Genomic DNA, 27,033 nt, shown 5'->3' on the forward strand with positions numbered 1-27,033 from the left:
GCGCCCGCGCGTCCTTTGCCGGGCCACCGAGCGATGCCCGCTGGGCGCCCGCGAAACTTTGTCGGCTCCCGCTGAAGGGCTGCGGCGCCCCAGCGCCCCCGCGCCCCGCTCCGGCCAGGTGAGTTTTCTCCCCGCTCCCGCCGGCGCCCCAGTGGGATTGGGGTGAGTCTAGGCGGGGGCGCTCGTCCGAGGCCGTCCTGGAGGCGACCTCGCAGCTCTCGGCAGACGAGGGACTCCGCAGTTCCTGGGGGAAGGGCTCGGGCTGGGGGGCCCGGCCGGGCCGGGAGACGGCAGCCCCGGAGCGGGGAAGTTGCCGGGTCCGAAGAGTTTCCTGCCCCGACGTGCGGGCCGTTTCCCGGTGCCTCGATTTCCGAAAGACGCCCAAAAGGAGCCGAGTTGGTATTGTCCGCGGAGGACTGGATCCCCGCCGATCCCGGCCGGGGGAGGGGGTGCCGATCTAGGGGAGACCCCAAGATGAGAAACAGGCTCCTAACAAAGATGCCCCCTCCCCCCAAACTGTGCAGGCTTAGCACCGGCAGTGAGCGTCTCCCGAGACCCCCGAGGCCCGACCCCTCCTCTCCTTGACTCTCTAGGAAACCGTCCTTGGGCCCTCGAGAACTTGGGGGGACGGCGGGCTTTTATTGATGTGTTTTTAAGGCTCGCCGCCGTGCGGCCAATAAAAGGTTTATGACATCTGACCGGCAGTGAAGGTATGCGAGCTCCCAATTGCCCAGTATACGGGGAGCAGAGCAGTTTCCTCGTTGCCTGGCAACGCCGCTGATTGACGCCATTCGCAGCCAATCGCCGCTCCCGCAGGTCCCCTTGAAATGTTTTTGACAAGTACAGTACACGGGAGTGGAGCGCGTGCGCGCGCTCGCGCGCTCGCGAAGGGGGGTTACCCGGCCCCTCCAAACTCGAGACTGCCCTCCTCAGCTTGGAGAGCACTTCTTAACTTTTTAAAGTTCACTTCCAACATCTTTTCAGAGCTGGGCAAGTAACGTGTTTGTCAGTTATTTGGAAACCTTCTGATAGCGGGCAAGAAACTCGCTTTCCTGCTGCATTTTCTCCGTTAAAAAGCAAATAAGATAACAAAACACAGCAAGTCATATAAAAACAAAAAGAGCGTGTATGTGTGTATGTGGGGAAACGGAACCAATAGCAAACCGAAAAGTTGTAAGGAGGTCACTAGTGAATAACTATTTGTGTATCTGGTGGAGCAGATTATAACTGTTTGCTTAACTGCAGACTCACATGATCCGGATTCTCTCTGTCTCTCCCCCCCCAACCCCCCAAAATAGGAGGAAAAAAAGATTTGGCAAATTATGTCGTTAGAGTATAATAATGGAAAACTCCTCAGCTGTGGTTTCTGGGAACTGTTTTTTTTTTAAATGGAACTGTGCTGATCAGCAGCTCTTGATACTGTTGCCACGAAATGCTGGGTTCATAAAGATGCAGTTAACAGTTGGAGAGCATGGGGGGATAGAAACACAAAGCAGACAAATGATTCAAGGGCACGGAAGCCTCATCACCCTCTTTTCTTGACAGTGCCACTTTTCTAATAAAGCCATATTGCTGGCAATGTTTGTCTAAAACAAAAGAAAACATGGAGTATAGTGTGTTCGTTCCTTTGGGAAGCTACTGACAAATAAGCAAATTGAAAAGAAAGAGCAACATGTTGTCATAGCAACAGGGCAATTAAATTACTTTACTGTCAGCCATGATATAATTTTCCTGTTTGGAAGCTCAGGAGACATAAAACTTTCATGTGGAGCTAAAGTTGACTTCAGTGGCTGAGTAGTTGTTCTGTTTTGCACTCTGCTGTGTGAATATTCCTGGTTATCGGAACTTAGGGTTTTTTTGTTTTTGTTTTTGTTTTTTTGATGGGATCTGGGGAAACTTTGAGACAGACCAGCCTAGCTTTGATTTGTTCATAAAGAAGGTAAAAGCATTATCAGGGTGGTCTCTGTCAGAGCCCCAAACCTAAAGGTGCTAGCTTATTCTAAATTGTGTTCTGAATGACACAGGTTAGTTTCCTTATTTGACAGTAAGAAATCGTCCCTGTGGGTGAACCCGCGGTATCGGCATTGCCCTGCCTCTGTCAGCCTTCGATGCTCGCCGAGGTTTTCTCTCCTTGGAGTTGGGCATCTCGTAGCAGCTCCAGAGAGCTTTCTGGCGCTTCTGCCCACAGGATCTGTTTGTTTTCCCTTTTGGAAGAGGAAGGGTGGTGTGGTTCTCAGGCACCTGCGGCTGGCCGGCCGTTGGGTGCCTCACTTCGTGCTTTCTAGAATCCCATTCTAGAGCTTCCCCAGCTGAAGTGGCAGTTACTTTCAGCATAGTGTCAATGGACATTTAGAATGATCGTGTCTGCCTTTGTGTTCATTCTTTTTTTTCTAGATAGATTGCTTGATCTTACTCAGGGGGAAGAAAATAAAACAGACATGCTTCTTAAACCAAGCGCATTGTGTGAGGGCGGCAAGCGGACAGTGGGAGACCTCTTTCATTATCTTCACTGTTCTTTCTGTCTTACATTGAGTACTCGAGGGTTGAATATGCTTTGTATCTATTGGGGTCATTCCGTTGGTGGACTCGCCACTTCCTCGTTTTCTTTCCTCATCAGAAGTTGCACTCCCTGTTCTAGGTCATTGATAAAAACGGGGGTGACCGGGGGAGGGGGGTGAGGAATAGAATTCTCTAGCAATTTTTGTTGAATCTGCCTTCCAGTCTTGAAGCTGCCAGTTAGTTGTTCTTTGACTTTTTTTGTCACCAATTCTAATGTCAGTTCATGGCTCGTCTTCACATTCCCATTTATTTATGTGGTGCCCGAAGTTGCTCACTTTTTCATTGGGGGGTGTAGTGCCCCAGCAATTCAGTGTCACATTTCCCTGCAGTTCCAGTCCCCCGAGCTCCTGCTTAGCACTCTTTAGACTCGCCAACTGTAATCACAGTTGCAGAGCGTTGGGTCATGACTTGGGGAGAAAAGATACAATCAAGTAAACCACGACCAGACGATGCACTCTGTGGTCACACTTGAATTCTGAGGCGGCTGTCATGGTTTTCATGTGGCAACAGCTCCACTTAACCTGAGACACCTGGCCTTAAACTTCTAGGCATTTTCCTTTTTGGGGGAAGGACAAACCGCGAGACCGGAATAACCCAAAGTGACAGGAGTGGTGCGTTGTGCTTACTCTGTAGCGTTTCTCGTGAGGCTTGAACGAATTTTACCTGTCTATGTGTTCACATACTGTAGGGAAACTGAGGCACCAAGAAATAACTGCTTTTCCCGGGGTCACAGGGAGAGTCTGTGTAAATCTGGGAAGAAGGCTTTACAGACGTTCCCATTCTTTTGCCTATTAAAGGTACTGTAAATGTTTCTAGTCTTGTATTTTCGAGGTGACGGAGGGGGCGGAGGCATCCAGGCATGGTGGATGGATTTTCCTTAAGAGTCGTCCTCCCTGTTGTGGAGTTGTGCGTTTGTGTTACCCAGCGTGGGAGCCATGAGACCGTGTTCCTGCAGGGCCAGCAGTCACTAGAGGTGGCAGGGGCGGGAGGTGGGCCCAGTAGAATTAGGAGGGCGCCAGTTGCCTTTGTTTTGGGTTTCACCAACTCATCTTTTCTCTGTAATGTGTTTCCCAGGAGCCTTCACGTAAATGGGTCCAGTCATGCCTCCCAGTAAGAAGCCAGAAAGCTCAGGAATTAGCGTCTCCAGTGGGCTGAGTCAGTGTTACCGGGGCAGCGGTTTCTCCAAGGCCCTGCAGGAGGACGATGACCTCGACTTTTCTCTGCCTGACATCCGACTAGAGGAGGGGGCCATGGAAGATGAAGAGCTGACCAACCTGAACTGGCTTCACGAGAGCAAGAACTTGCTGAAGAGCTTCGGGGAGTCGGTCCTGAGGAGCGTCAGCCCCGTCCAGGACCTGGACGACGACACACCCCCGTCCCCTGCCCACTCTGACATGCCCTATGATGCCAGGCAGAACCCCAACTGCAAGCCCCCCTACTCCTTTAGCTGCCTCATATTTATGGCCATCGAGGACTCTCCGACCAAGCGCCTGCCAGTAAAGGATATTTACAACTGGATCTTGGAACATTTTCCGTATTTTGCGAACGCACCTACTGGGTGGAAAAACTCGGTGAGACATAATTTGTCGTTGAATAAGTGTTTTAAGAAAGTGGACAAGGAGAGGAATCAGGTAAGCCTCTGTGTCTGGAACGCGAGTGTTTTCTTTTTTAAATGTGTGATTTCTCTCCGTGAAAAAACATCAAGGAACGAAAGTTCACCGCTCTGAAAGAGTGGTTATAAATGGGCAATTTTTATTATTATTATTTTTTTTACATTTATTCATTTTTGAGAGACAGAGTGAGACAGAGCGTGAGCAGGGAAGGGGCAGAGAGAGAAGGAGACACAGAATCCGAAGCAGCTCCAGGCTCTGAGCAAGCATTCAGCACAGAGCCCGATGCGGGGCTTGAACCCACAAACTGTGAGATCATGACCTGAGCCGAAGTCAGATACTCAACTAACTGAGCCACTCAGGCGCCCCAATAAATGGGCAATTTTATGTCATGTATTTGGTTGCAAAGAACTTCCTTCTTGAGCGTGTCAGTTACAGAATGTTTTTAGCGTTTGTGGCAGATTGAGGGTTTCCCACTGTGGTATCCAAACAGAATCCCAGAACTGTGGTTTGCACGCCTGATGGGTTCTTAGTATACCCCTCGGTGTGGACGGGTCCCTTGGGGTTTAGAGTGCAAACACAGGTCTGTGTTCGAGGACAGCCATTACCCATGTGGTATGTGTATATTCCTTCGAAGAAGGTTGCTGCCCCAGGCTAGTGAAGAATGGCATTTCTCTTCTTTCTTAATACTAAATTGGAGAGAGGCAGCCTCCAGGATTCAGGAATAAATGGACAGTAATGGACATTGGGAGGTGACCAAACAGTACACTCCAAGACCCGAAGGACAAAGACACGAATTGCCCAGGCGGCTCTCATAAAATCAGGCGAACACATGAGTGTCTGGCAACTTCAAAACACGCCGAGTATGAAAAATCAGGGTAAGGTCCCCATTAGAGACGGGCTTCAACAAGATCGGATTTTGACCGTAAAGCCTGAGCCCAAGTTTCCTGGCCCTGCTGAAGCGAGACTGGTGTCGATGATTTGCTTGTCCTGTCCTGTAAAGAACCTAACCGTAGGTGTGGTAGGAATAGAACTGACCGTTAGGGCCAGACCAAAGCGCTGTGGTCTGACTGTTGAGTCCTGGAGAGTAACGCGGCCGCACCAGAAACATAAGCAGAGAAACGTTTTCCCCATGGAGCTCGCGCATAATTACTGTATTTTTCAGCCCTGTTTCTCATGGTGGGAACATTGCCCTGTGTAGCTGGCAGTCTGCTTTCCACCCTTTTTGAAGTTCAAGCTCAGGACCCACTGTCGTGGGAAGTCGCTGGCTATGCAGTGTTGGGACCTCTCTTTCTCTCCAGAAACATATTCCTATTTCCAGTTGGATCTTGGGCCCGAGAAAACTCTGCAGGGGGCGCCTGGGTGGCTCAGTCTGTTGGGCGGCCGACTTCGACTCACATCACAATCCACAGTTCGTGAGTTCGAGCCCCTCGTCGGGCTCTGTGCTGACAGCTAGCTCAGAGGCTGGAGCCTGCTTCCGATTCTGTCTCCTCCCTCTCTCTGCTCCTCCCCTGCTCATGCTCTGTTTCTCTCTCAAAAAGAAACATTAAAAAAAAAAGTAAATAAATTAAAAAAAGAGAACTCTGCTGGTCTTGAGCTTGGAAATGGCGAAGCCTTAGTTCTTGCCGCAGCTGGACGCGTTTGTTGGCAAATGCTCTTCACCTGGAGTTTATGCTCAAGATGGGGAGCAGGCACGCATGGAAGGGGTTGCCTGGGAACACCAGGAAAGATGCTGACACTCAGGAGCCTTTGACCTGTGACCTTTGACCCTGGTGCAGGGGCTGCCTGGGTCTGGTGTGCAAAGGCAGATATGCCCCAGGTCCATATTTTTACGTGACTGTGATGATTGTGGGGGCACCGCTCTTGGCCCCAGGCGACTGGTGCTCTGCTGCCTCCCCTCCCCATCTCAGAATGGGCATTTGGAGGCCGACCTCGGGACTCGGCTCTGCTGACTGCCCTACCATCATTCTCTGAACCAGAAGAAAATTCCCTGCGCCTCAGTAAAGAACCATGTCTGTGGTACTCAGTTTCCGTATAGGTGAGTCCTTGTGGTTAGGAGAGGAAAATCTTAGAAAATGATTCCAGGATTAGCATATAGAGGAGAAACTGCTCTTCAGGTCCCCCAAAGCCACGTGACTCCACTAAAGTGACAAACCGGCTTTTAGCAGGGTGTGAGCCTAGTGTGCGTGTCACCGCACGCCTGGCTCTGTGTCTGCCTCAGAGCCGGGACACATACCCGCCATTTAGCCGGCGTTCACTCTGAAATGTTCAACGAGACCAACTCCAGAGGATAGGGGGAGACTGGGGAGGACTGGTCATCAGGTGTGTTGGGTGGGGGCATGTGTGTGTGGAGGTGCTGGGGCACCCCCAGCCCTGCTCTGGGAGTCAGGTTTTCCAGGGGCAATGGTTGTCATTCTGAATAAACACAGAGACTGCCTGTTGAAAAGGAATGGCTCTGAGGACTCAGGACTGTGACTCTAATGAAATGCTGAGTTCTGGCTTCTTACCCAGGCTGACCTGCAGGGACGCGTTTCTGATCACATGCCCATCAGTTTTGTGGCTGAGAGTTTGTGACTTTGTCAGAACATCATTTGTGATTTCGTGAGAACAACGCTAAGAGTGTGAGATTTCCCTCTCTCTGCTCGTTCCTTGGGCCACCCTTGGGCTGGCTGGTGGCTGCTGTCACAGGGAGATTCCCGGGGACTCCCAGGCACTTTAGGACGCTGGCGCTGGCCCACCATTTGGGGTTTTCTCCTGTGGCTAGCTGAATGACCGAGAAGGCATTCTCCCTGACACGTTGCCCAGCGAAAGCCCCTTTGGCTGTACAGGTAAACTTGTTTGTTTCCCGGGGGATTTTACTCTTTGGTAGCCCCCACAGTGAGGTTGGGCCACAACACAGGGACTAAGTGCACCTGAATGTTGGGGAGAAATATGTTTGTTGAAGGGGTGAATGAAAGGCTTGCAAGTTGTATTCACATTTTTTTCTTTCGAAAGTGCCGCACCCAGTTTTCGGCTTGTCCTGACAGTGAGAATGCAGAATGCTGTGTGATCGTTGTCCCTGAGGGTTTGGAGGAGGTCCCCCGCGGGACAGACAGCCGTTGGCTGGGATGTCGGAGAGGGAACTTGCAAGGCTGCATCAGAGGCGCCGGTGGCACCTAAGAGCCATGAACAGTTCTTGGCTCGTCCCTGGGGATGCTGATTCAGTAGGTTTGAGGTGGGCTGGTGGTTCTCATAAGCTCCCTGGGTGTTTCTGACTTGCAGCCAGATTTGAGACTCCCTGAACCAGATGCCCTTTTGGGCTCCTTCCAAAGCTGAGATTTCATCAGAACATCTCATGAATGAGTAAGTCGGAGAGAATAGACTGTTTTGCTTCTGTTTCCTCTCTCTTTTTCACGTTTTATTTCTTACAGGGCTTAAAAAGACATGTGTGTTCTTAAAGAAGGGCTGCAAACGGTAGAGTTTTATTTTTATTCTTCAATCATGAAGACTTTCAAATACACATGTAGAGAGAGGAGTGTGGTGAATCCTTATGACCCCCGGTGCCCATGACCAGATTGAGTGGTTAGCAAGGATTTGTTGCCTTTCATTCATTGTTTTGTTTTGTTGCTCAAGTCTTTTGAAGCAGATCCTAGATCTCATGTTGTTTTATCCCAACATACTTAGATGTGCGTAAGAACAATCACCAGATTCTTCCATAACTTCCTTTGCCAGCGTTGCCCCGAACAAAGTGCACACTTCCTTGGTGTCACCTAATACCAGGGCCGTATCCAGAGGTCCCTGACAGAATGCTCCCTTGAATTAGGACCAAGTGGCCTTTGCAGTGCAATTGGCTATTTTCATCCACAGCAGCCCTGCGCCTCCCTGCTTCCTGAGGTAATTCTTTGTCAAGGAGACCATCCATTGGGTCGCGGTGTAGAGCGCCCCCCATTCTCTCCGCTTCGTGTGGATTGCATCTAGCATGTTCTTCTGTCCCCCTGTATTTTCTGTGAAATGGAAGTTAAAATGCTCAAGGCCAGAGCACGTTCTGGATTTCTTTCCCCTAAGAATACTTTATGGACAGCTCTTGTGTGTTGTCCCATCAGGAAGGCTGGTCGACCCCTCCTGGGGATGCTGAACTTGAACTGTGGGTTCACATGGGATCGGCTGCTACAGCCTCTGCAGTTTCCCATCAGCTTTTCATCTTAGGGTCTCTTCCGTGGATGACCTTTGTCCCAGTGAGTCGAGGTAGCGTTTCGGTATCTGAGATTCAGTTTTATACCCCCTAAATACAGATCGTAGTTAGGACTATGAGATTAGCATGTGCTGATCTCTCTGGCTTCTTATAAAGAAGTAAAGTGGAGTTCTTTTTTATAGACGGGGGATTATTGTGGTTCAGGTATGTACGTTTTTATTTCTGTGCGTTTTCTTTACTCTCTTCTTACCAACTTAACAAGAAACATTGTCACAAGAGGGTTTATAAAGGAAACAATGTACAAAGGTTTGTTTATTCTGTTGAGGGCTGAGTGCTTCACTTTTCATTTTTTGTTTAGTAATCTGTGTGCAACTTGGATCTCAAACCCACAGCCCTGAGTCACACGCTCTTCCGACTAAGCCAGCCGGGGGCCCTGGTTTGAATGCTCTAAGTACAGTTTTAAGCTTATTAATATGGGGAACTTCTCTTGATTTAAAGAGGAGTGGCTTAGAAGCCAGGATACTTGGTTCTACTTTTGGTGCTGGTGGTAGTAGCTGCCTTTGGCCTCAGTTTCCTGATCTGTAGGAGCAGAAATTTGTAGTTGCTGGGCCTCTTAATCTGGAGTGGTTGGATGTCCAGGGCTCTGCAGATAGTCTGAGATTATAGACTACATGTCCTGTGACTGCATCTCACATTTTTCCTTGAGGATCCCAAGATTAGGTTTTTTAGATTTTAGATTCTTTTTTTTATGCTTATTTTATTTATTTGTTTAAAAAGAAGTTACTTTTATTTATTTTGAGAGTGAGAGAGAACACAAGTGGGGAGGGACAGAGAGAGGGGGGGAGAGAGAATCCCAAGCAGACTCCATGCTGTCAGTGCAGAGCCTAATGTGGGGCTCGAACTCATGAACTACGAGATCATGACCTGAGCCGAAATCAAGAATTGGATGCTTAACCAACTGAGCCACCCAGGTGCCCCACATTTATTTAGAGAGAGTACAGGTGGGAGGCAGAGAGAGAGGGAGAGAGAGAATCCCAACTAGGCTCCACACTCTCAGCGCAGAGCCCAGTGCTGGGGCTTGACCTCAAGAACGGTAAGATTATGACTTGAGCTGAAATTAAGAGTCAGACGCTTAACTGACAGCTACTCAGGCACCCCTAGGTTTTAGATTCTTTAATGGAAACTGACTAAGGAAAAGTAAGAACCACCTCTATTTCATAGCAACAGTAGCAGACATAGACCTTTGAACTTTCCATATGCAATACCCCTCTTCCTAACTACAGGAAGTGTAGTGAAGTAGGTCCTGTTTTTCTTCTTAGCATAGGTGATGCATTAAGCTCAGAGTGGTTAAGGAACTTGCTGGAGGTCACATAGCTGGGAAGGAGCAGAACAAGAATTCACCCTACTTCCCACCAGTTTTGAAGGTCCATATGCTTAAATTAACCTGGGTGCTTGATTAAGTACTCTCAGTTGACAGGCTATTATAGATGATCTCTACATGCCTCCTCAAAATAGTCTATGAACATGAGTTACAGGGACTCAAATAACCCCAGGAAACCCAGAATTTACTTCAGGGCTTCCGGATAGAGAAAGGTAAATATCGTCTTTCTGTGCTGTTGAGATCGGGTGGAATTCTGTCTTTATCAGCAAATGGGAAGATGTGGCGTCTGCAGGAAGCCTCCCCCTAACCTCTCGGCTTCCTCTTTGCAGGGTCTGCCCCGGGTCCCCTCTACTGGTCTGGCCCAAGTTCAGAGTCCCTTTAATGCCGTATAGATACTGTTAATATAAGCTCTCCCTCTGATTCCCAGCCAGCCCCCTTGATGCTTTGCTTTCCCATCCTGGCGGTTGAAATTCTTTATCTTTTCTTTTTTTTTTTTTAATGTTTATTTTCGAGAGACAGAGAGTGAGTGGGGGAGGGTCATAGAGAAAGGGAGACAGAATCCCAAGGAGGCTCCAGGTGCTGAGCAGTCCCCATGGAGCCTTGATGTGAGGCTCAGACTCACAAACCACAAGATTATGACCTGAGCCGAAGTTGGACGCTTAACCTGAAATTCTTTTTCCAAGGCAGTTGGGAAAATGAGGGAGCTCTCTTCTGTGGTAGTGCCCACTTGTGCCCAGTTGCTTCTAAGTGCCTCCTCTTGGTGGTGTAAACACAGAATCAAGAGCGTTCTCCTTTCCCGTGATGCTAGTCAATGCACCCATTTATGGTGGCCATTTTAAGAAGAGATGACTTCTTTTATTTTGGATAAGTAATGTTCTTTGAAAGACTGTGTAGTCAGATATTGAGGGGGAAATTCCTAAAAATCAGGGTAATGTTGGGTGGTAGGGCATGCAAAAACTGGACTGAAGATTCTTCTGAAGTCTCTGGGGCAAGTGATGATCCTGCTCAGGCCTGAGTATGGGCTCCGGACACCACGACGGGGACACAGCGTCCGTCTCGCTGATGCACACTGCCTACCACGCTGCTTTCTGTTGTCTGTGCTAAAACAGACTTTGCCTCAGAAGGTTGAGATTTTACCAGGGTCTCTGAGGGGCTTGAGGTAAACACAGCCCCGTGTTGCAGGCCCTGGGAGAGGAAGCACCTCCTCTGTCATCCCAAGAAGTCTGTACCGCCCTTGGCCATGCGCTCCCACCCACCCTACCAACTCTGCTCCTTCCTGATTCTTCCAGGAATCCCCCCTTGGCTCGGGAGACATTTCTGATGTCCTGATCTTGCCAGCTGTTCAGCGTCTGCTGATTCATTCATTCAGCAACCTTTTTAAAGTATCTGTCGGGGCGCCTGAGTGGCTCAGTCGGTTAAGCGTCCGGCTTTGGCTCAGGTCATGATATCATGGTTTGTGGGTTCGAGCCCCATGTCGGGCTCTGTGCTGACAGCTAGCTCAGAGCCTTGAGCCTGTCTTCAGAATATGTATCTCCCTCTCTCTCTGACGCTCCCCTGCTCACACTGTCTCTCTCTGTCTCTGAAAAATAAATAAAAAACATAAAATATAAAGTATCTGTTATGGTCAGTACCTATACTGATTAACTATAGCAAGTGCTGAAAAGGGTACAGCGTTGAGTGGGTTGTGGCTACGGCACTGGCCAGTGGTCCAGTGGGCCCCACCTGCAGAATTTCCTTCCGGCTCTCACCAGAAGTTCTTCCAGAACTCACCAGAAGAAGCCCTTCCTTTAGCATGCTTGCCTTCGTTTACTTGTTTCTTATTTCTCACGTCATTCTCTCCTGGCTTTTCTGTTTCACCGTTATACTGCTTTTTCAGTCCCCACAGTGACTCCTGTCATTGACCTTGATAAAGATCCCTATAAATCTTGAAAGCTTGGTTCTTCTGGACTTGAGGGCCCCATTGGTGTTTCTGTCCAGTAGCTCTCCCCGTGAACTGTTCAAAAAAAATGTTGCAGTCTCTTTGGTAGGGCTTTGTGGTTCCCGGTAGACCTATGGGACACTTCCTCATGGATGTCCTGCCTGGATATGCAACCAGCAAGAAATTGCTCTCAGAATCTCCCCTGTTGAGCTGAAGAGCTTTGGGATTTCCCTTTGAAATCACTCTAGCTGCAGGATAATTCTCTGCAGTAAATAACATGGAAGTTGGCACACTGACCTCCTACTTGAAAGTCATGGGTTTTACTTCCTTCACAGATAGTGGTGGGTTGTTTGGATTAATCCGTCCTCTCTCACCGAGCCCTTGGTCATCTTAATGCTCTTAAGGTTTGGCAAGATGATGGTAGCTTTTAGATTTTCTAGAAAATGCCACCAACTTCCTAGTGGACATTTTTGCACTTGAAACAGATGAATGTATATTTTTAAAAGGGTAGTGGAATGTTTGTTTTCATGATACTGTAATTAATGAGGCAGGTCTTCTGTTCTAGATTTTGGTTTCATGGTCCCCTTAAAGTGTCTTATTCGTGTTCCCTAGTCTTGGCACCTTTAACTTATTTGTTGCTTGTCTCAATGAATACTTCTTACTAGCCCTGTGATGATTTATCTTTTGGCCCCATTTAGTTCAGCCCTGGCCTGAAGTTACCATCATAATTTGCCGCATTGTTCCTGTGGAATGCCTTCATGTTAGTGGGCCCTCAGTAACGTTACCTGCGATTTCAGGGACACCAATGGCTGTTTGCTTATTAGCTGGTCTATTCTGTAGACTTATTTGGTAACGTGAAAAGTTAAGCTAAAAAGTGAGATATGGGGGCTCTTGGGTGGCTCATTCAGTTAAGTGACCAACTTCCGCTCAGCTCATGATCTCACGGTTTGGGGGTTCAAGTCCCACGGTGGGCTCTGTGCTGACAGCTCAGAGCCTGGAGCTGCTTCTGATTCTCTGTCTCCCTCTCTCTCTCTGCCCCTCCCAGGCTCATATGCTCTCTCTCTCTCAAAAAATAAATAAACATTAAAAAAAAAAAGTGAGATTTGATTCTTGCCCCCTAGGAACTTACGTTGCAGGGGCATTGGAGACATAATAAAAAAGAATAAGCCACTGCGAGTTTGGGAAGTGCACCAGTTCCACAAGCAGTAGGTGTCACTTGAGGTCAGAGAAACTTCTCTTCCCCCAAATGGGGCCCTTGGAGCTGAGGAAATGCTAGCAGTGGGCAGGTTTTGGATGTTCCTTATGGGGGAAGTACTTGAATCAATTCACAAAACATTCTTCTGCTACGGGAATGAGCATGTGACCTTCACGAATGGATTAGTTCGGATGACGTTGGACTATTTATTCTAGAAAATCCAAACAAGAGTGAGTTAAACACGCTAGAAGTGGATCGCTCTGTCACATAAAAGAAGTCTTGAGGACTTGGACAAAGACCCGCACTCCGTCTGTCTTTCTGCTGGACGGTTCTTAGTGCATGGCTGGTTTCCATCATCAGAGGCTTCCATGGCCCAAGATGGCATCAGCTGGCATGTTCTCCAGTTTGGAAGCCGGAAGTGGAGGTGCGTGTGCAGGAAAGGACCAAAGGGGGCCCTGCTGAGTTCCCCGTTTTAAGGAGCTTCTTCAGAAATCCCACATTCTGCTTTCATCTACCTCACTGGCTATACTGTGATCACATGGCTGCAAGGAAGGCTGGGGAAGGTCGTCCTTAGCCGGGCCCATCGCAATCCCGAATAAAAATGTTGGTTTTGTTACTAAGCAAGCATGGGATTTTCTGTCACAGAGGTCTAGAAGAGATGAATGTTTTTGGACCCAAGGGATGTGTTGGAACAGTGAGAGAAAAGGAGGGAGAGAGTGGGTGGTCAGGGAGGTCATGTAAATAAGAGCGAGGGGTTGGTAGGGGAGCTGGGTCCGGAAGGGGAAAGCTGAATTGCCCTGCTGACTAACTTAACAGAAGCAGAGACACCGACCCATTTTTTAAGTCTTGCAGTTAACCAAGATTTTGCTTCAAGATATTCTGGTTAAATTGCACCCAATATTTTCCAAAGCAGTAGTAGCTTGATAGAGGTGAAGATGGAGTGTGTGCCGAGTGTGATAAGAAAAGCAGGAGAACGTATGGTTGGAGATAGAGTAGCGCCAAATTATGTTTTTAAATAAGAACTTGCTGGTTTGCTCTGTGACGTTGTAGACTGTTAGAAGTCTTTGATGTGTGTGCACGTGCGGGCACTTGGGCTTGTGAACTCAGCAGGAGACCAGTAAATACAGGCCTGGAGATCCTGCCGCCTCTCAGTTACTCTTGTCTCTTCGTCCTGCCCCCACCGGGTAGGTGGGCACCTGCTCCACGCCCGGTGGGCTCGCCTGCAGCCTTGCCTTGCATTTGTCGGAGCTCTGTGAAGTGCCTCCCGCAGGCTGTCTGTGCTCCCTGAGGGACTGCACCGATAAGTGATTTAACTAATGTCATTAGACAGAAACAGTCAGCTAGCAGAGCGTTTGTACACTTTGTTTTGGGGAAAAAAGGCCAAGTCACGTGGGCAGCACTCTGATCGTGGCTCGAGTGGAGGAGGGGGGAACAAAAGGAGGAGGGGGTCTCCTGAAATCAGAGTGCAGCAATGTGGCACGGAGCCGGGGTGCAGAGTCACACCAAGTACCCTCAGAGTACTTCATGGAATGCTGAGTTCTTTCCAGAGCCTTCCGTAGATGCAAGTCATGTAAAGTAAGAACCTGTGCTCATAGCCATGAAGTATTAGTTTGCAAACTAAAAATCAGACTCTGCATTTACAAAAAAAGTAGCTCAGTCATTTTAGAAGCATTCCTCATTCATTGCACACATATACGTGGAGCGAGAGACACAGTTTTGCGTGCTGAGGATATCGTGGTGACTTGTGATAGTTATTAGCTGGCTCTTCCAGACTCTCTATAGGATAATGAGAAGGGGGGAGGGGATCTGCACATAGACACATAGGTAATATATCAGATAGTCATAAACACAATGAAGAAAATAAAACAGGAGATAACATGCTGGAGAGGGGTGGGGAGGATGGTAGGAAGCTTCCTGGAAATGCTGATGGGGCCATGCCTTAAGTGGCCAGAGGGATATAGCTGTGCAAAGATTGGAACAGCGAGAGCAGCAAGTGCAAAGGCCCTGAGGTGGCAACAGCTTGAACTGTCCAGGGAACAGAAGGAAGGCCAATAGAAAGTATATTAAAGAGGGAGAATGAGAGGTCTTATTCTATGTATTTTAAATGTTTGTTTATTTTGAGAGTGAGAGAGGGTACTTGAGCAAGTGGTGAGTGGGGAGGGGCAGAGAGAGAGGAGAGGGAGAGAGGATCCGAAACGGTTTCCCCTGCCGCTGCCCAGAAGCAGCCCCACACAGGGCTGGCTCAGTCCCATGAACCCTAAGATCATGACCTGAGCCTAAAGCAAGAGTCAGATGCCCAACCGACTGAGCCACGCAGGCGCCCCAAGAATGTTTTAAAAAGACATCAGGGAGAGGCATCTATCTGGGGTTTGTTCCTGTGGCACCGGTTAGGGATGACAGAGGTGATGCTGGCTGAGACCTGGATTGGGGATTACAGATGAAGGCTGTGGGCAAATGAGGGTTGGGAAGTGGGAGAGAGGTTGGAGCAAAAATTCCATTTTGACCATGTTAAATTTGAGGTGGCTTTTGAACATCTAAGAGGAGCCATCAGGTTGGAGGTTTGCTCTGTGGATTTCAAGCTTAATAGAGAAGTCAGAGCAGAGGCATAAATCTGGGACACATTAGCGCTTAGTTGGTGGGAACTAAAGAGGATTTCTGGATTACCTCTCCATCAAAAAGGAGGAAAAAAATCAAACCTCCTATTTCAGTTCTTATTGAAAATTAAATTTCCATTACTGTTTGACCAGGGAATTCATTTTAGGGTTTATTCAGCATGGTGAATAAAAACAAAAGGCGTTTATACTTAGAGGGAGAAATTCAGAATTATCTCAGAAATAACTTACCTGTAGTTATCCTCGCTCCTGCCCTTCGTTTTGCAGGCAGGAGACAAACCTTTGCTTTTTGTAATGAGGCTGTAATTTCTAAATGTGCTCGGGGCTCGTGGTGTCTCCAGTCCGACGAGAAACGCACGGTAGTAAACATCCCATTTAGCAAAGCCCTCTAACCCATGACTTCTCTGAGATCCCTGCCATCTGGTCCCTGGCTGCGGAGAGGAATGTTTCTTGTATATGTGTTTCCATAGCAACGAGTTTGCAGTTGATATGGAAAGTAAGCAGTTGCCTTAGCAACAGAGTTGCTGATGTGGCGGCTCCCTGGCTTTCAGGGAGGCTTTCAGGGAACGGATAAGCTGACCAAACTAGTTGAGATGCATCGTGGAGGGTGGAGGGCAGAACGCAACGTAGGGCTGCGCACACTGGCCCTGCCAGTGTGAGATCAGGTCGGCTTTAAAAGCCATCTCGGCCCCTCCCTCTTCCAGAAGGGAGGTTCACTGAGGTAATAAATCAGACAAAAGTAGCTGCTGTCGGTTGAAATAGATTATAAGAGGGATTTCCCAGTGGGATGTGTTTCGTTTCTCTTCCAGGAGAATGTTGTAGTCAGGGCACATTTGGTCTGGAGGAAAAGCAAGCCACCCAGGTTGGCATAAGTAAAAGAGTGTTTGTCCCAAAGACAGAATACCCAGTCCCACGGGCTGGCGGTGAGGAACAGCTGAGCACATCTTGGGTCGGTGGCGATCAGAACCGGTCCGTAGGTCCCTCCGCGGCCACTAGGGATGGTCTCATGCTGCCTTTCTCTGGGCAGGTGTTCCCGTCTCTTCTTGGCAGTCTGGGTTCCCGTGTGGCTGTTGATTTCTGTGGCTTCATACCGTTGGCCGGCTTGTGATGGAATTTTGGTGCCAGCCTCCTCACTGTGATGGCCCGGGTGCCTAGCGACATCAGCCCCGCCATTTCTGTGCAGGCTCTGTCATCATTCCAGACACACAGATTGGGTCTTCCGGGGTTCGATGTTCAGCTCTGGTCAAAACCAGGGCAGGGGCCCATGGATCCAGGTAGCTGCAGGGACACCCCTGGGGCTTGACACATGCCTGCAATGAAACCTTTTTTTGGGAAGCCTTTGGTCTTTCAAAAACATTTTAATGATGAAAATAAAAATGGTGAGGAACTTTTGACTCTTTTGTACTTTCTCTTCTCTTTGTGTCTCCTCGGGACGCAGGACTCGTCTCACAGGTGGTGGAGACAATCACAGCAGAGGCCTCTGGGCTGCCCCAAGGCTCCTTCTGCATCTGCATCGTTCTGCAATGACTTCATCTTCCTTGCGTTTTGTTTCCATAGATTTGGGGCTGGCATTTCCCGAACTAGCAAAGTTTCTCTTTGGTGGCTACTTCTTCCTTCCAGCTGCCCTCAAATTGCCTGTAATCACAGGGTTGAGTGATTACCCAAGATTATGAACTCTACCCCCCTGTTCCAGACAGGAATAAATGTCATCTCTCCAACACAAAATTGTCCTGATTTTCAAGATCGACAGAAGGGGTCATGGTTCTTGCTGGCCAGCCCATGCCATCCCATTGTGATTTTCAACATGGGGAAAAAATGTAATTACTCTGTGCCGGGGACTGGCATAGAAATACAAAGAGATTACCAGACTTTGGTGTTGTGGACTGAGCAAAGATTAAAAGAGACTTGGAAGGTTAAAAGAGGCATTTGCCAGTTGCTGAGGGATTGACCAATGGGCAAGATTACATGGTTTGGGAACCCAAAGGAGAATAAGATTCCTAACAGTTCGCAGAACCACAGTGGGAGTCCTGGAGAGGGCCCAGAATTTCATTAGCTGGACCCTTGAGGATGGCCAGGGCAGGGGCTGATGGCAGCGAGAGAAGCGGTGAATCCCCACGTCGTGAATTTGTACCACGGGGTGGGGGGTGGGAGTGCATATGAGGGAGACAGTGTGAAAATTGGATCTGGTATTTCCACAGGGCTTATGGGGGGCTGTTGGGAGTTGTGGGAGGCATTTGTATCTGTGATCTTCTAACTTTCCAGCAGCTGCAAGAGGATACGATGTTCTTTTAACAGGCAGGGAAACTGGCTCAGAGATTCAATGGCTTGCTAAGGTGACATGGCCAGATATTGAACCAAGATGGGGACTTCTTTGCTTCTTCTTTCCCCCAATTGGGGCTGAAGCAGAGGGCTCTTAAAGGACAGACAGGGACATAGGTTTGGGAAGGTATTTTCAGCTGGACTGTGGGGCTCTTGAGGGATACGCCCAGGAGTCTAGACTTTGCTCCAAAGGCGATGGGTGGGGGGGGGCCCGCTGGACATTCTGAGCATAGGTGCCTCGTGTACAGAGGTGCAGAGCAGGGGGCAAGTGCTTCCTGCTGGTGCCTTAAAGGTTTGTGCTGCGGCCCTATTCAGCCCACGCAAGAGGCCACAGCGGTCACTGGAATGATTTTCTGTAGATTGAACTAACGTGGACCCGGTCTGCAACTTCGTTTTCATCTTAAGTGTTTTGATCTCGTTTTTATTTAATGGTACCTGTTTTCATTGACAGTTGCTTTTATGTGTTGGTGCCACCGTTTCTATTAACGTCTTGACCATTCTGGAATTCATCCAGATTATAGAGGGATGGAGTGGATGACCCACTCCCTCAGCACCGCCCTGTGGATTTGGTCAGTTTCTGACGTTGGGATAGATTTTTCCCTCTTGCTATTTGAGACGGTAATGTCTTTTCCCCTTCAGCATTATAGGTAAGCGCAGTAATATGAATCTTTTATTTCTGTAGGGGAAAAAAAAGGCCAGGTAGGTGATTTTATTCATTCTTTTGTTCTCTGAACCACATTGAGTTCTTGGAATGTGGAGGACCTTGCATTAGGTGCTGTGGGGGTGGGGGTGGGGAACAGAGAGATGCAAGACTGGGGTCCCTTGGGGACACTTGGGGTCGTCCCTGAATCTTCCCTGTTCTTGAATCCCATGCCCGGTCAGTTACAAAGATCTCTTGATTCTGCCTCCTAGATGTTTCCCTAGCTCTGCTCCGACCTCCTCTGCCGCTGGATGGTACAGGGGCCTCCTGCCTCTTCCTCCTTCTTCTTGTCTCCCCTCAAGTCCATCTGATAACAGTGCTGCCAGAGCCTTCACTACACAAAGGAATTCTGTCACAGCCCTTTGAGTGGTTTGTCTCAGAGTGTGGCTCTGACCACCAGTGTTAGAATGATCTAGAATGTTTATTAGAAATGCAGATTCCTGGGGGCGCCTGGGTGGCTTAGTCAGTTGAGCCTCTGACTTCGGTTCAGGTCATGATCTCACTGCTTGTGGGTTCAAATCCCCCGTTGGGCTCTGTGATGACAGCTCAGAGCCTGGAGCCTGCTTCGGATTCTGTGTCTGTCTCTCTCTCCCGCTTGGGCTCTGTCTCTCTTTTCTGGACCTTAGTCTGGATTTACTGAGAATTGGAAGTGCTGCTTGGGAATCTGTATTTAAGCAGGCTCCCAAAATGATTCTTTTTTACACCAAAATTTGAGCAACATTTAGAGGACCTTTCGGCAGGGCTTAGAAGATCTGCCTTTCTAATCCTTTTTATTATGGAAGATTTCAATACCATATCATAACAGGCTACAGCGTACAATGTAGCTATCACGGGAATCACCACATCATGAATACCATTAACACGGGACCCATCTCGTTTCATTCTTCCTCCCCTAGCCCTTTCCTACCCTCCTTGCTGGATTATTTTAGAGTAAATCCCAGGCATTATGTCATATCATTGTATCTACAAATATTTCAGTGTACACACACACACACACACACACACACACACACAGAACCATTATCACTCCTAAAAACAAATTAACCATGATTCTTTATGACCACCTAAACTCCAGTCCATTTTAGAATCTGTCTGATTGTTAAAAAAGAAATTCAGCAGCAGTCTATTCAAATTAGAATCCAAAGAAGGTCCACATATGACACTTCATTGATGTGTCTCTTAAATCTCTTTTTGATCTGTGCTCTGGCCTCTTCCTTTCCCTCACCATTTAAAGGAGGCTGTTTTCCCTTTTCATGCTCTCCTCCATCATTATTCCGTTGTTCTGTCCCCACAAAGGCCATGTGGTCTAATGTTGACTTTTACTTGCATATGCTGTCCTCTCTGCCCAGAATATTTTTCCTCCTCTTGTCTCCTCTGGATGCTGCGTTCTCAACTTGGATGACCCAGCTGAGCTGCACCTCTGCAAAACCTTCCAGAAGCATCCCTTCCCATTGTGGCTTTTGTCTCCACTTTGCCTATTATTTCATAACCCTCATTTTGCCATGTGATTATCTCTGTAGTATCTGTCTCTGCCAGTGTCCCCTTTCATGTCTCTCCCCGCCCTGAGAGGGAGGGCGGGGACCACGGGTTACTCAGTTTTGTATCCTTGGGGGTCAGCACGTTGCCCGACATGTAGTAGATGCTCTTGAAATACCTTGTGAGAGAATGGACTGGACAAGACATCAGTCACCAACTCAAGTGCTTACAAGAGACTTCGGTTCAGCTTTTTGGAAATCCTTGAGTACTGTGTACTCTGCAAGAATAGCTTTCTCGAATTCGGAAGAATACAGCTTCCTCACCTTTTCTCAGTCCACTCTAAGACTGGGTTTGCCCAGGGAACTGCCTCTTGTCTCCCTACAGTGGCCATCGGCTGCTTTCCTTCCTGCTGTTGCCTTCACTACCACTGATTGTCAAGAATTAACAGAAGGAAGAGAGTCTTAGCATTGAACGTGCTGACCAAGGAGTGTATTTTACAGTTGGTAGAGAAAGAGGTGGTTCAAGGGATACAGGAGAATTGCCTCTTCCCTATGAAATTCACTTACTTGTGTATAACACCCAGTAGTCTGTCGCTTTCCTGAGAGTGAACCTAACTACAGCAGGTTTTCTTCCCTGGAGTGTGGCCTGGATTCTTGGTGATCTCTTCAGTGCCAACTAGAAAGCCGCGCTGGTTTATAGAAGGATCTGAGGTCCAGTCAGTGCAGATGACTTGCTAAAAACCCATGTATCTGAGTGAAGAGCCCAAATCTACTGCCTCTTGTCTGATGCTCTTGCCTGCATCATCTTACTGCTTCACGCATTCCTTGAGATTCTGATTAATTGGAAGTGGACACGAACTTGTGCCATTTACATAGGCACATGTATTATTTTCCTTCACGTGTCATTTCCTTCTTTTTTTTTTTTTAAAGTTTATTTTGAGAGAGAAAGAGAGCATGGCTGGGGTAGAGATTAGAGACAGAGAGAGAGAGGGAGGGAGGGAGAGAGAGAGACAATTCCAAGCAGGCTCTGACTGTCAGCACGGAGCCCGATGTGATCAGGAGTCACACGCTTAACTGACTGAGCCACTCAGGTGCCCTTTCTTTCGTGTATCTTACTTTGAGTCACTGGATGTACCAAATTTTTTAAATAAATGATTTCTCATTTCTGTTTGTTATCTTTGAAAATATGCTCAAAGCTATCAAATTTTGTCTATTTCACTAACTACTCAGAATATCCTTGAATTTTAGTTTTTGAATGACTCTAGGGGCACTGTTTTGAGTTACTGCCAGTTTGTGTTACAGCCGTTGATAAAATCCACACCGAGCCTCGCTGGTGAGCAAAGGACTTGACCCTGTGTGTTGATACAGATACTCTGTGTTGGGAATGCAAATTGCCCAGAAGCATTGGCAGGTGGCATCGGACAACTGTTGGAACACTTTTGTGGTTTTTTTTTTTACTTGAATATCTGTCCTGATTACCTCTACATTCATTATCTCTGCTTTTTTGACTTATGTGAAAGCTGTCCCTCAATCCTTATGGATCAGTTTCTATCAGGCAGGGGCGGGGGTGGGGGATGTTTCTCTGAAATAGTAAGTAACAATACCATTCCTGTATGATACCTGAAACTTATAACTCATTCATTCATTCAGCAAGTGTTGATTCCCTGCTTATAAACAGGCTTTGTGTTAGGCATCAGGACAATGAGGATGATTTCAGTCCGGTGGGAGAGATGAGCATATAAAGAAATACATGTACAACACGGCATACGCCATTTCTACCAGGTGCTGTGGGAGGGCAGAGGAGGCGGTGACTGCCTCTTGGTTTTCCTGTGGATTGATGAGCAAGGTTTGTGTTGCACAGAGAGGGTTAATAGGGAAGAAGTTTGGAAAGTGCACAGAGCACTGTAGTCGATGCATAGGGTCTCAGGAGTCTATTTTTTTAAATTGTTTTTTATTTATTGTGGAGAGAGAGATCGCGAGGGGGAGATGGGCAGAGAGAGAGAGAACTGGAAGGAGGCTCCAGGCTCTGAGCTGTCAGCACAGAGTCTGATGCGGGGCTTGCACTCACGAGCTGTGAGATCATGACCTGAGCTGAAGTCGGACACTTAACCTAGTGGGCCACCCAGGCGCCTCGGGTCTCTGGATTCTAGAGTTAACTTGACCACTAGCGTGTGACTAGGACAAGTGGCTGCATGTCTCTGAATCTTAGAGTTCTCCATCCGATTCAGTTAATCTCTGGTGGGCCCTCTGTGTTTATTAGGTGTTTTCTTTTTTTTTTTCCCCCAGTAATTCACCTGTGAGCTGAATTGGCTTAGATCCATGGTCCCCAAACTAGTTGCCACAGAGAATTCTGATTATCCTCTCTCGTCCATGCTTTTGTTAGACACCTAGGATGACCACCGGCCACAGGTTCTGATCTGCTTCAGATCGCCAGTGTCAGCGCCACGTGCTGAGGAGGAACATTCCTGGCCAGGGCCCCGGGGCCGGGGATGGGCAGCTTGCGTGATTTCCGAAAGGCTTTGGGGAAGCGTAGGGGGCCCCGTCCTCACACTGCTAACTCTGCAGAAGTCCTTTTCCCTGTGAGAAAATGATACAAGGACGTGTGTTACCTGCAAGCCTGATCTTGTGCCATAATTAAAACGTAGCAGATTGCGTGGACGGGGCCGCACTGGCTGTGGATCTTGTGTCTCCCCAGGACCCACTGCGTCTCTCGCTCTCCCTGCATGTCGCAGCCAGCAGTTGGGACCCAGCTCTTCCAAGTGCTCTCCCAGTGCCCCTGGCACCGCAAGACCAGGGGACAGTGGCTCCAAGTGTCCTATTCCTGCGAAATGGAGTTCTAGAGTGTACTTGGCCAGGCGGGCACCTTCGGCACACACGTGTGCCTGGCCAGATCGCTTAGGCCACCGTGTGCACCGTGGGCTCTTGGTTTCTTTCTTTCTCTCTGGACATTTCTCTTGATGAGATGTCTCTCCTGTATCAGAAAGCATTTGATAAACTGCCACTGAAGTCTGAGGCTGTGAAGGGCACTTGTGACCGGCCTTGTCTTTCCTCCCCTGGTTCCTGCTTCGGACATGTGCTCCCTCTGGACTCTGTAATCCCCCTCTGTTGCTGTCACTGAATCACTTCTGCCTCTCTCTAGACAAGCCTAACGTCTGTGCAGGCCTGATTTATTGCCAGATGGTTATTTTCTTAACAGTGATTGAGTTTTATGAAATGTAATCCCAGTTGGTCTCTGCACCCACCCGCCGCTGCCGTGTAAAATGCTCGCCTTATGCACTTGCAACTGTTTAGTGCGGTGCCGAGGTTTACCCCAGGTTTGGTGGGGACCTGCATTCATGGCTGCCCCCTGGCTGTGGCCGATTGAGGGCAGTACTTACCCTCAGTACTCTGGAGACGGCCATGACGGTTGTCAGATCGTCTGTTCGGAAATGGCAGTTTATTCACGCGGTGGGTGTTGTTGGGCGTGTCATGCATGGTGCCCAGCGTTTGCCCGTCTAAGGCAAGCGTTGTGGGTTGAATTGTCTCTCCAAAAAGATGTGTTGAAATTCTAATCCTTGGGCCCCGCGAAGGTGGCCTTATTCGGAAATAGGGTCTTTGCAGATATAACCAAGGCTGGATAACTGATGTCCTTCTAAGAAGAGGAGAGGCCCAGACCTGCGTTCAGGGAAGGCGGAGGGGGAGGTTGGAGCGATGCATCCGGGGATTGCCGGCATCCAGCAGAAGCTGGGCGGGAGACGTGGAACACCTCGTCTTCCAGAACTTCTGAAGGAACAGTGCTGCAGACACTTGGATTTGGGACTTCACATCCGAACTGCAAGACAATCAATTTCTGCTCTTCTGAGCCACCTAGTTAGCGGCCCTTTTTTCTAGCGGCCTTGGGCAGATGAACACGGCAGCAAAAAGAAGTAGTGATGAGTTTCTGCCCACACTCAAGACCAAGGGTAAACCCCAGCCGCAGGTGCTTAGGAGTTCTGCTTTGGGACTGCGTCCTTTTCCAGAGGAGGGAACTGAGACCCGAGAGGTGTGCGGTCACACAGCGTGGGCTGCTGGCCGATTTGGCTCCAGGAGCTGTGTCTCCAGAGCCCAGAAATTCTCCCCCTGAACTGCCGGTTCAAGTACATTTGAAACCTGACCCTGTTCCCATTAAAGAAGCTGACACCTTTGGGGACAAGTGACTTGTTTCCCTCTTCAGCTTTAGATGGTAAATGAGGAGAGTGCAGATCTCTTTGATTTATAAGGCGTTGGTTGTATTTGCTACACACACTGCAAATGGGGAGCAGGGGGGCACAGACCACGTGTCCTGAAGGGGACCCATTAGTCTGGGGCTGTAGCTTCTTGGTCATGCCCTTGAACTCGCTTTTCTTTATCCAAAGTGATTTGTAGTAAGTACCAGTATGCTTCTTTTCTTCTGAGCGAAAGCAATTTATAAAAAACTCGTTCTGGTTGTTTCCCTCAGGTGGAGGTGACACGGGGTGATGGGGCAGGAGGAAGGCTTAGTTTTCCTAGCTTTATTTAAAAATCTTAAAGTGTTCTTCTGATTTATTATTTTGTTAATTTTTAAGTTAACTGTTTATTTAGGAAATCTCTACACCCATTGTGGGGCTTGAACTCATGACCCTGAGATCAAGAGTCACATCCTCCTCCTACTAAGCCAGCCAGGCGCCCCGTGGCCTCTTATTTTAAACTCATGATGCTCATCCCTGCCTCTCAAAACCCTTGTCTTGTTCACAAGGCCGTCTTCCTTGACTTTCTTGGTTCTCCACTCCCTACTTTGAGTTTGAGGTGCTTCCAGGCCTGGCGCGGCCCTCAGGCACTAAGCCCCCCATCCCAGGCTATCTCCTGCACCCAGGCGTCTGTCTCAGGGACCTCCTAACTGTCCTGTCCATAGCAGGGTCTTAGGTGGATTGAACCTGGAGGGTGGTTGGCCAGTTCTTGCTGCCTGGTGGTCAGCGTGCATCGGCCCAACCAGCTGCCATACTTGGGCGACATTTCTTACTCGGGGCCTGTCTAAAACCTTGAACTTGGAAATTCAGGGCGACTCTTGTTTGGAGTAATTTTCTGCCGAAGGCAGAAAACCCTTTTGCTTGAAACATGAAATCACGAGGCTCCGTTTGCACAGATGCGTATGCTCATGCCAGTTGAGTTCTTGGTACAGAAGCGGAGGGACTGGCTGAAGAATTCTAGATCAGAATCCCTTTAGAATTATTAATGTATTGGCTACTTTGTTCCCAATGACTCAGTGTTTGTGTGACCTCAGTTTTACTAAGCATCTGAGGGCGCTTTTGTCGAGTGTCTTCAGTTTGCCCAGTGTAGCAACATTTTATTGCTGAGCAACAGTCATGCTCTTTAATCTGGCGGCTCTTCAAGAAGGGGGGACCTGCTCACCACCCTTGAGAACTGAGGTCGGTCTAGGGCTGGTGATGGGCAGTCGGGCTGCTTCTTGAGGTCAAGGTGATTTCTCTCCTCCAAAGTTCTCACCCTTCCTAATTGGCCTCAGGAGACCAAATACAACGAAGTAAATGCTGTTCCCTCCTGCTAGTCGACTTCATCTCTGGATGGTGGAGGGCTGGATCTGCTGCCGTCTTGCAGCTGGAAAGAACTTTCTGGAGATGCTGCCTACTCACGACTTCATCAGCACATCCTCTCTGAAGCTTTGAGCTTCTTTTCTTTTGCTAGTGACCTTCTTTCCTGAGTGGGAAGGGCGGGACTCAAGGAGGAAGGGGACTAAGTGTTAAGTCGGGGCTCTGCCTCTGAGAAGGTCCCCGCATGTCCACGACTCTCCACCTCGCCAGGGGTTGGCAGGGACTTGAGAAGGGTTTCTGGAGATTTGGGTCATAGAGTGAATGCAATTACTTTGGAGCTTCCTTGCACCATTTTTAGTTTCTTTAATACTTTGTATTTTATTTTGCTAGGCTTTCCCCCTCCCCCCCAAGAATAAAGGCACATTCGATAATAAGAATTCTCTGGCATCCAATACAAAAATGATACTGCTTGTCAGTTTGAAGAAAAAGCAAATTGTCTGCTCTGTGGATTGGGATTTCCTCCTTAAAAAAAAAAAAAAAGCAGCTTAGAGAAAATCCCTGAACATCATCTCCTGATTGAAAAATATATTAGTGGATTTCACGGCTTTATCATTTTCTTAAAGTAACAGTTTTCCTTACTTTTTAAAACATATATATTGCTGTTGAGACATATGGCTGAAAACATTCCCAGTGCAGAATTTTTGATGGTTTACAAAACTGGGAAAAAAAAATCTTTGTTTCATAAAATTGTGGAATTGGGAAGAAGGTGATTATTCCTTAAGTCCAACCCTCTGCCTGGGGACAAAGGGGGAGTCCCTTCTATAGCCATGATCAGCCTGTGATGCCCCCATGGGGGGCTTGCAAATATCAGGTACTGACACCCTCAGACCACCTCGCTGTGTGCTGAATTTGGGTTTCTACACAGCATCAACAAGCCAGCGGCTCTGAGCCGCCTCACTCGGCCTCAACTTCTGTGGCTTTTCCATTTTGTGTCTTTAGGGCATGGTTTCCTTGTGCAGTCATTTGCATTGTTTATGTCCTTGTTTAATAAAAATGAAAATTAACAGTGAAGGAGGTTGATAATAATTATGAAGAGCATAGCTTTGCCCATGTCCACTGACAAGGAGCCAGGAATCATTTGGGGTGACCCTGGGTTCCCGGTAGGGGTCTGCGGTTAAGGGAAAGAAGAGAAGGAGGGTGTGTGTGCAGTGCTGCCAGCGGAGGAGTTGGGGATGCTCGGACTTGAAAGTGAGAGAGGGGAGGTCATCTGGAACCTCTTTGCTTGCTTTTGTTCTGGCCCCTCTAAAGACTGCTCGCTGCTTTAGACTAGTGAGGCATATGTTGTGACACGAGTTTTTGACTTTCCTCCGTTTTACTTGCAAACCCATTTTCAGGAAAGCATCACAGATGCGGGTTTGGTGGGGGGATAGGATTGCTAAGAAAGCGCAAATGGCTAAGTGTCCTCCGGAGCCTTTCCAGACCAGTGCTGCCTTTTCATGATAGCACACCTCCCGGAGGTCAGCTCTCCCGGTGTTTGCTGAGTCACCCTCCCCACTGCCTCAGATGTCCAG

General features: G+C 48.4%; 1 protein-coding gene and 1 long non-coding RNA gene across 7 annotated transcripts in view; both read left to right on the plus strand.

Annotated features, from left to right (window-relative positions):
* The window catches only part of FOXN3 (forkhead box N3), a 389,030-nt gene that overhangs the window by 166,691 nt on the left and 195,306 nt on the right, over window positions 1–27,033 (plus strand). For 3 of the 6 annotated variants that reach the window (XM_029951012.1, XM_029951016.1, XM_029951017.1), the window contains exons 1-2: window positions 29–118; window positions 3,634–4,190. In XM_029951012.1, the coding sequence (XP_029806872.1) occupies window positions 3,648–4,190 (543 nt within the window). In that variant the 5' untranslated portion in view covers window positions 29–118; window positions 3,634–3,647. Of the gene's footprint in view, window positions 1–28; window positions 119–3,633; window positions 4,191–27,033 lie in introns of those variants that run through there. The other 3 variants (XM_029951013.1, XM_029951015.1, XM_029951014.1) reach the window with 1 other exon arrangement.
* Window positions 15,978–16,833, plus strand: LOC115301257. Its single transcript, XR_003913036.1, has 2 exons — window positions 15,978–16,167; window positions 16,474–16,833. It is a non-coding gene; the product is annotated as an uncharacterized LOC115301257 (long non-coding RNA).

Source organism: Suricata suricatta, chromosome 9, assembly GCF_006229205.1.
Source record: "Suricata suricatta isolate VVHF042 chromosome 9, meerkat_22Aug2017_6uvM2_HiC, whole genome shotgun sequence".
NCBI lineage: Eukaryota > Metazoa > Chordata > Mammalia > Carnivora > Herpestidae > Suricata > Suricata suricatta.